Genomic DNA, 9,538 nt, shown 5'->3' with positions numbered 1-9,538 from the left:
TTTTATATTCTTCTTTTTATACTTTCTTTTTATTCTTTTATATATTTTTATTCTTTTTATATTCTTTGTTTTTCGTTGTTTTTCTATTTCTTTCTTCTATTATTTATCAATTTTATATTCATTCATTCTTTTTATTTCTTTTTTATTAATTCTTGAGTATTGTATATTTCTTTATTATTTCATTTGTGTATTATCAAAATATATGTTTTATTGATTTTATGTTGAATAAAATATTAAATATAATCAATATTTTCATTCTTAATTATTCATTATTTATTATTAAATGTTGTGTATATTTATTATATTAAATTAATATGATGAATGAATATCAATATTATTGTTTATTTGATTTTAAAAAATAATAAATGAATATGAAATAATGAAGACAATGAAATGATAATGAAATAGAATAATCTAATATTTGAACAAATCAAATAAAGAATATATTGAATATATCATTATTGTTACATTATTATTTATTATTTCAATTATTAAATATTAATAAATTATTATTCATGAATATTTAATTGATTGATATTTTCATTTTCATTTTCATTTTATTTAATAAATGAAATATAAATAATAAATGAATGAATAATAATGTAATATATGAAATAATAAAAAGAAAAGAAAGATAAATAATAAAGAAATATGATGTATTTAATATATAATATAATTTATTATCAAATATAATAATAATATCAAATGATGAATTATTTTTATTTCAAAATATTTTGCATCAATAAAAATGTTGCTAAATATTTTGCATCATTAAATTTTGCATCATTAAATTTTGCACTTTTTTTATTTGTTTCAATAAAATTTGCATCCTTTATTTTTTTCTTTCTATTCTTCTTTTATCATCTCTTTTGTTTTATTACACTTTATCTTCTTTCTTTTTATATTCTCTCCTTTCTACTTTTATTCTTTCTTCATCATATTCTACTTCTTACTTTCTTTTTATTCTTTTATATCATTCATTCTCTTCTTTTTCAATTATTTGCTTTTTTTCGTTGCCTGATATTGTTATTATATTAAAAATGAATGATATTCTTTAAATATTATTTTCATTTTACATTCTATCATATTTCTTCACTTCTATAAAAGAATGAAATGATATTATTCATTATTTGGTATTGACATTTAATAAATAAACATAAAAACCATTTCATTCATTTTATTATTTATTATACTTTATCTCATTGACATTATTTATTCATTTTCTTTTTTGACTTTAACCTTTTTTCATCTTCTTCTATTTAATTTCCATACTTAAATGATTCAAAAGAATGTAATTTAAAATAAATAACAAATTATAAATAACAAAGAAATAAAAATACAACATAAAAATTTAATAAATCAATTAATTAAGTATTAATAGAAGTAGTTTCTATTCTTCTTGGCTCAGGAAAGACTAATCAAATCTCTGAGTTCTTCTTCTAGTATTTCTACGGAGTATGTTTAATTGAGATAAAAGCAATATTCAATGACATCAATTATGTTTTTAATTACAAGGTTTTTTAGCTTCTTTAACGATGTTAATTTCAATTTTTAATTCTTTGATTAATTTAGTACTTTCTTTATTTATTAATCCATTAATTGAAATTACTACTGGATTTATTCTGACATCTTTTAATTTTTCTATTTTCATTAGCCTATTCTTTAATTCTTTATACTTAATTCTTTTCTTCAAATACACTCAATTAATATTGTAATATTCAACATTAGTCATATCAAATATTAGACCAGTTTTATTCTTTTTATCTAATACATACATATCTGGTATTTTATTATATTATCATTCACTTTTATGCATTATTTGTTTGTTCAATATCATAGTGATGTCTTTATATTGGAACACTATTTCATATGGGGGTTTTTATTGATTATTTCATGTATATTTTCTTATTAATCAATATGATAATGCCAATATTGTCATGTTTCTCCATTTGTGATTATTATGATAAATACAAGATAGTAGAATATGTTCTACTGTAGCTATCTTGTCTTTACAAAGTGTTGAGTATTTCATTCTTTCATTTTTCATTATTTTTGATTTTCTATACCCACAAAATATTGCACCATCATTCATTTTAGTTAATTTGAGAAATGCATTTTTCTTAATATTGAATGACTTCCATGCTTTCACTGTAGTATTTTTATCTACTCCTTTTGACTCAAACTATCTTCTAAAATATCCACTAATTTGATGACACTTCCATTTTTTGATGTATTTGCCAGTCAATACTTTCATTGTGGATTATAATAATATTTACAATTAAAACCATGTCAAGACAATATTTATTTTTTGTTTTTATTTAAGGAATATAATAACATTAAAGGATATAATTAAATACTCTTTCAATTACTTTTTAATGGTATTTATAAATTTTTTAAATAAAAAGCTAGAGAAAGGAAGAAAAAGTCATTGAAAAGAAAATTAATATCAGTTCAGTCTCAGTAAAAACTCTTTTTTCTTTTCTTTTCTCCTTCTTTCCTTTTAATTTTTTCAGTAGGTTGTTGAGTTATTGGTGTTTGTGATATAGAACTAATAGTATTTCTTTTTTCTTTATTCAATTCTGTAATTGGTATTGTCGATGTGTCAATTGAAGGTTGATTGTTAGTTGTTTGTGAAACTGTAACCCTTTTAAATTCTGAACTAATTTGTTTCTTTTTTAAATCTGATTTTATACATTTAGGTGCATCCCCTTCAATACCATATTTAATCCAGTAGTATTGATACTTATTCGCTTCTTCATATTCAACAGAACTCTTTGGAATTTCCTTTCCAGTAAGACGAAGGATATTACCAAATCCATTACCAAATTGAATTAATTTTTTTATTTCTGATACTTGATATTCAGAGGTTTTATCAATAGTACAAATATTTGATGTATTTCGTATTGTTGGAAATAACGTATGAGCTCTACCACAAGCACAACAGAGAAAACACCCATAATTTAAATCAACATAACGAAGATCAGTAGAACCACAATCAGCACAAACTCTATTTGATGGAATACTTTCTAATCCTAACATTATATTTTTTACTGTTAATCCTGCTATATCACTATCAATTCCATCAAATAAATCTAAATGAGTCTCTTCAAAATCATAACTTCCAATAAATGATTGTCTAATATAAAAAACCCATAATAATGCTAATGAAGTACAACACATGTCAAATACCGATTTAGTTTTATCATATGTGCCATAATTAATTAAAGAAATAGATGATGGAGGTATAAAAGCAACACTTGTATATTTTGTAACAAAATAATCATTTACCCTTATTCTTTTAAATGCATCTTCTTCATTTGAAAAAGTACATAAAAACCCATTCCCTAAAATCATATATTTTCCATCAGAACCAATAGGACCTTTCCACCATATATCTCTAATAGTATTTTCACTTAACTGGTTTTTATATTCTTCATAAAATGAAGGTAATGAATTATTAGAATGAGAAATTGTAAGTAAAGACTGTTCTTGTATTTGTGAAATTTGATTATCTAAATCAACAACCCAACCCATTTTTTCTTCCTCATTAAGACAAATAAAATAAATTGTTTTACCTGATTTATTAACAATAAGAAATGTAGGAGATGATTCAATTTTAATTGAGTCTAATACACAAAATGATCCAATTGGAATAACTAATTCAACCGTTAGTTGTTTTTTACTTTCACAAATTGTTTGAATAGTTTCAGTAAATATTTTTCCTTTATGTGAAGTTCCAGCACTATTAATTTTAGTTAAAATGACTGTGTCATTAAATAAAAATAAATAAACACTTCTGTATTTTGTTTTTGCTTCTGGTTCATAAATAGTTATAAGACCAAAACGAATAAATTTTCTTGAGGCATTTGGTTCTATTGGATTAATACCTTGAGAATATTTAAATTTATTTGTTAATTTACCAATTAGTTGTTGAATTTCTAATGTTCTTTTACTTTCATTCATAACTATTCCAATATCAGCTATTGCCTGTAATGAATTATTTAATGAATTATATTCAGAATGTTGAGGAGGTAATGTTTTTAGAAGTTCTTGAAGTAATAAACGATATCTTGGAATTCTTTGAACAGGAAGAATAACATAAGAATTAAAAGTGTCTAAATTATTAATTCTTCTAATTTCATTTAATGCATAATCAAATTGTTTATTTGTTTTTCTTAATTTCTCTTCATGTTCATTAATAGCATCAGTTGAATTAACATAACTACAATATGTTTTTAAAAAATGTGCTAATTTTTGAAAAACACTTCCTATTCCTTGTCCATAATAAAACACTTTTTTTTGAACTTCAAGAACACGTTGATACATCATTTTATTATATCCTAAAATTACTATAACATCTTCTTCACATTTTTTTAATATTTTATCAGTTGGATAAATAGTTAATGCGGTTTTAAGATAAAGGTCTAAAAACTGTTGTAATTTATTGACATAAACTTCTTCTGTTTTTATTAATTCTTTAACTACATTCTTTCTTTGAACCAATAATTTCATTGTTGATTTACTTGATTTTCTACTTAGAAATCCATATATTCTTCTTTGAATATTTTTAACAAGATTAATATCATATTCTTTTTCAATCCATTTCTTCTCTTTAGAACTTTCTGATTTGAATATTTGATTTTCTTCTATTTTTTGATTAATTTCATTAATTTTTTCATCGTTATTTGATTCATTTTCAGTATGTATTTTATGTTGTAATTTCTTTGGTTTTTCTGGAACTTTTGGTGGTTGAAGTAAAATCTCATCATCTTTTTGTTCAGATGTTATTTTTTGGTTTAATTCTTTTGATTCTTTAATAATAGATGATTTAATTTCTTCTTCTGTATTTGTTTCTTTAATAATTGAAAGATTTTCTGATTGAGTCTTTCTAGTTTTTGAGTACTTCTTTTTTGTTTCAATACCTTTGACTTCCTCAGTTTGACATGGTTTATTTTCTTTTTTTGGAGTAATTTGTTTTTCATGTTGAATTTCTTTTGTTTGTTCTTGTTCTTGAATATTATGTATTTTTTTAGTGAATGGTTCTGTTTCATTTTGTAAACGAGACTGGTATTGGATAACTCTATTCATTGTATTTCTTCCTAATGTTCTTCTTTTTTGAATTTTTGTTCCTGATTTTTGACCAATGAAGAATATAAGACTTAAAAACTGTTGAATTTCTCCATTGGCTAAAAGAGTTGCATCTGAACCTATTGGTTCTCCATAATTTTCTTTTATCATTTTAAGCAACACATCCATATTTTGCTGTATTTGAAAAATATTTTTTGGATTACTGTTATATCTAACTGCACTTTTATGAGTAAGTTTTTCAACTATTTTAATTAATTTTATTCCATTTTGTAATCCACTGAGAAGATCAGTTATTGGGTCATCTTCCAGTTGTTTATTGATCCATTCAATACAGTCTTTGTACTCTTCTTCTTTATAATTCATACTTTTTCAAAAAGAAAGTTTTACAATTCTTTTGGAGTTCAAAAAAAGAAACAAAAAACTAAAAATTGTGATAAACTTTACTCAAAGAATTTTCCATTCAAGATATTTAAAAAGTTATTTTGAATTTCATTTAATCTAAAAATGAAACTATTTTCGAATAAAAAAAAAATATATATATATATATAAATCAATGTAGAATTGAATTGATCAATTGATTCTTTATCATGTATCATTGTTTAGCGTAATATTATTTTTTTTTTTAATTTGTTTTGTTTACTTTTTCAAGAGAAGTAAAAAATTTAATAATAAACAAAGTAGTAAATCCAGCAAAGAGAAGACAAATTATTCCAAGAAGAATTAAAAGAGGGACATTACCAGGTAATCCTAATATTCCTTTTTTCATTGAAATAAAATAAGTAACTCCTTTATTTAATTCTTCAATATGAGTAGTACGTCCCATATAAAGTAAAGTAACATAACAAATAAATGGATTGCATTCAGTTTTATTATCAAAAAGAACACAACCATTATTATTAGTTTTAAATTGTAAATTAGATTCATCTAAGAAAGTTGTATTAGTAGAATAAAGTTTTGGTTGAAATAATGAAACTCCATAAATTGTTGGAATACTTCCAAGTGAATGAATTTTAATTTCATACATTGAATTTTTATCTAATTGAAGTGGATTAATTTGATAAATAAATGTAGTATTATATTGTTGAGTATTTTTAATTGTAATGTCAGGAATAAGTTTTTTATTTTCTTCTGCAAAACTTAATGAAATAAATGAAATAATAAATAAAAGAAAATAACAACTCATACTATCAAGTCAAATGGGTTTTATTATTTTATGTTCTTTTATTTACTTTTTTTTATTAAATTAATAAAAATTATTTAATATTCTTTTTTTTTTATTTATTTATTAATATAATTTTATTTGAAAGTTTTATGCTACAAAAATTTAAACAACATGCTTCTCCTTTAGAAATAGAATTAGCTTGTATCTTTGATGAAGAATTAAATGAACCGTTTGTTAATTAAAATGAAAGTAAATAATAACTTTTTTTTTATTAAAAATGTAGAGATTTACTTTTTGTTAAATCATTTGATGAATTAATTGCACTTTGCCAAAAACATAAACAATCAATTAAACCAAATGTTGTACGTTCTTTTTTAATAAATTATTCATCTTTTGTTTCAAATGAACTTGTTCAAGAAAGAAGTGCACTTGAATTATTAGAAGCAATAAATACACCATTAAGTTATGGTATAGTATCATTTGATACGTATTTTCCATCATTACAACCCTCTGGAATTATTGAAATAGCAGGAGAGGCAGGTGCTGGAAAGTCACAAATATGTATGCAAATAATAGTATTAGCAATATTGTGTTATAAAATACCTTGTTATTATATTTGTGATAAAAGATTTGTTTATCAAGAAAGAATTGACCAAATAGAACATTACTTTGCTCAACTCCTTGACTTTAATCCAGTTGGTGTAAACTCATTTTTACAAATACATAAAATTCAATCATTTGATGATTTTGAACAAACACTTTGTTCATTAAAAGAAACTAATGACAGTGGATTAGTTATTATTGATTGTTTTGGAACTATTTTAAAAACTTCTTTTGAAGAAAATTATAATGAACGAAGTGTTGGAATTAGTAGAACAGCAACAATACTCAATGAACTTAATGTCCAAGGGTTTGTTGTTATTACTACTAATGAAGTTGTAGATAAAATAGAACAAACAGAATCGATACCATTTGAATTTCTTGAATTGTATAGTGATTTAAAAACACTTCAAATTAGTACTGGACTTGATATAAATTGTGATGGAAGGGTAATGACAAGTTCAAGTGGAATTCAATGGGCATATTTTGTTACACATAGACTTTTTGTTTATAAGACAGAAGAGAGTCTATTTTCTGCATGGGACACATTGAGCGAAACGACACAACAAGAATTAGATGAGATTGATGATGAAATGAGATCTAATATTAAAATTAGAAAATGTGTTATTAATAAATCAAATGAGAAAGAGAAAGGAATTTGTCTTGAATATTGTATACTTCCTTCTCATGTTTGTGGAATTGAAAGAAGACAACTAAATTAATGAAATAGTCCATATGTTGTTTTTTTATGAAGTTAATTTAAATGAAAATTCATTTATTGTATTTCTTTTGTGAGTAAAAAACATTTGTTAAAGTATATCAAAATAGAATGAGGACGAAACAGAACTAATCTTCTTGTAATTTTTACAAATCATTAAAAAAGGAATGAAAAAAATCCTCCTTTTCCTTTTCGTAAAAAATAAGACAAGAGCCAAGGTACTACAGATGACGTGGGCATGACTATAAAAACAACTCTCATCAAAAAAATTATTTAGTTTTAATGAAAGTAATCATTTTACTTTTATTAACTTTTCTTATTAATATTGTTTATGGTGGTTATTGTACCCAAGAAGGTTGTAATGAAACATTGTTAGACAAATATTATTCAAGGTTTAGTCATTATAACATTAGTATTGAAGCTATGTTAAAAGAAAAAGAAGAATTTAAAAAACAATATTCACCTAATAATGAATATGGTTATAATAATACTATCGAAGAATTTGTTGCTGAAGAACTTCAAGATCGTTTAGATAATAAAATTTTCTTCGATTATACTGCTAATGGTGTATATACTAAATCACAAATGCAAAAAATATTTGAGAATTTAAATTCTAAATTTTATGCTAATGCACATTCACATAATAGTGTTTCAAGTAGAACAGATAATGCAGTTCATGAAGCTCGTCAATTAATTTTAAAAAGATTTAATGTTACATCAGCTGAATATACAGTAATTTTTACAGCTGGTGCTACTGGTGCACTTAAATTAATTGGAGAGAGTTTCCCATGGACAAATAACTCTAAATTTATGTATTTAAGACAAAACCATAACAGTGTTCTTGGTATTAGAGAATATGCTTTAGAACAAGGAGCAGAATTTAAAACAGTTACTGAAGAAGAATTAACATCTGAAGGATGTGAAAATTTATTTGATGAAAAATGTGACGGAATTCCAAAAGTACTTCGTAAACCAACATTAACAGAATACCCAACTAAAGTTTATAATTTATTTGCATTCCCTGGAACTGAGAATTTTGCAGGAGTTAAATATCCATTAGAATGGATAAATAAATTTGGAAATGAAAAAACTGGAAAGAATAATAATTGGTTAGTTTTATTAGATGCTGCTGCATATCTTAGTACTGCTAAATTAGACCTTAGAAAATATCCAGCCGATTTTGTTGTAATGTCTTTTTATAAAATTATGGGATATCCTACTGGAATTGGAGCTTTATTAGTTAAAAATGAAGTAATGGATTTAATGCAAAAGAGTTTCTTTGGAGGAGGAACTGTTGTTATGAGTGATTGTGATACTCATTTTTGTTTATTACATGAATCAGGATGTCAACGATTTGAAGATGGAACAATTAGTTTCTTATCTATTGCATCATTAAAATATGGATTCGAACAACAAGACTATTTTGGAGTACAAAATATTCAAAATCATGTTATGTCTATTGTTGATTATTTGTATGATAAATTAAGTAACTTAACACATTCAACTGGTCTCCCAGTTTTTGAGATTTATGGTAAACATGCTAAACATGACCATTCTATTCAAGGTCCAATTATTAATTTAAGTGTTAAAGATGAAAAAGGTAATTATGTTGGATATTCTATTATTGAAAAGAAATTAGATGAAGCTGGTTTCCAAGTTAGAACAGGATCTTCTTGTAATCCAGGTGCTTGTTATGGCTATTTAAATATTACTTCTGACGAAGTTAAGAAATTTAGTTTATTAAGAAATGGTTGTGGTGATGAACATGATATTATGGAAGGAAAACCATTAGGAGGTGTTCGTATTTCATTGGGATATCTTTCTACTTTTGAAGAGGCATATGCTTTTGTTGAATTCTTCAAACAAAATTTCCAACACTAAAACTAAATTTTTTTTTATTTTTTTTAAGTTTAAATTTTTAAGATTTTTTTTTTTGAAGTTTTTGATAATTTTTTTAAAATTGTAATTAG

At 23.7% G+C, this 9,538-nt stretch overlaps 4 protein-coding genes across 4 annotated transcripts, besides 1 other annotated feature; 2 read left to right on the top strand and 2 right to left on the bottom strand.

The window, feature by feature from the left end:
* Positions 1-1,356: 1,356 nt before the first annotated feature.
* Positions 1,357-2,255: a repeat region.
* Positions 2,256-2,457: 202 nt separating this feature from the next.
* On the bottom strand, positions 2,458-5,451 carry EHI_194630 (protein with RhoGEF and ArfGAP domains; the record flags this gene model as incomplete). Its single annotated transcript, XM_649634.1, has 1 exon — positions 2,458-5,451. The coding sequence occupies one exon, from the start codon at positions 5,449-5,451 to the stop codon at positions 2,458-2,460; it is 2,994 nt and encodes a 997-aa protein (XP_654726.1).
* A 259-nt stretch (positions 5,452-5,710) lies between these two features.
* On the bottom strand, positions 5,711-6,271 carry EHI_194620 (uncharacterized protein; the record flags this gene model as incomplete). The annotated part of the gene is made up of 1 exon (XM_649635.1): positions 5,711-6,271. The coding sequence occupies one exon, from the start codon at positions 6,269-6,271 to the stop codon at positions 5,711-5,713; it is 561 nt and encodes a 186-aa protein (XP_654727.1).
* A 128-nt stretch (positions 6,272-6,399) lies between these two features.
* EHI_194610 (uncharacterized protein) lies at positions 6,400-7,572 on the top strand (the record flags this gene model as incomplete). Its single annotated transcript, XM_649636.1, has 2 exons — positions 6,400-6,479; positions 6,534-7,572. The coding sequence occupies 2 exons, from the start codon at positions 6,400-6,402 to the stop codon at positions 7,570-7,572; spliced, it is 1,119 nt and encodes a 372-aa protein (XP_654728.1).
* Positions 7,573-7,850: 278 nt separating this feature from the next.
* On the top strand, positions 7,851-9,449 carry EHI_194600 (molybdenum cofactor sulfurase putative; the record flags this gene model as incomplete). The annotated part of the gene is made up of 1 exon (XM_649637.1): positions 7,851-9,449. The coding sequence occupies one exon, from the start codon at positions 7,851-7,853 to the stop codon at positions 9,447-9,449; it is 1,599 nt and encodes a 532-aa protein (XP_654729.1).
* Positions 9,450-9,538: the final 89 nt, after the last annotated feature.

The sequence above is a fragment of the Entamoeba histolytica genome, genomic scaffold (genome assembly GCF_000208925.1).
Source record: "Entamoeba histolytica HM-1:IMSS scf_1104750519211 genomic scaffold, whole genome shotgun sequence".
Classification (NCBI taxonomy): Eukaryota; Evosea; order Mastigamoebida; family Endamoebidae; genus Entamoeba; species Entamoeba histolytica.
The sequence above is the reverse complement of the archived record's forward strand: the minus strand, read 5'-3'. Positions and strand labels throughout refer to the sequence as shown.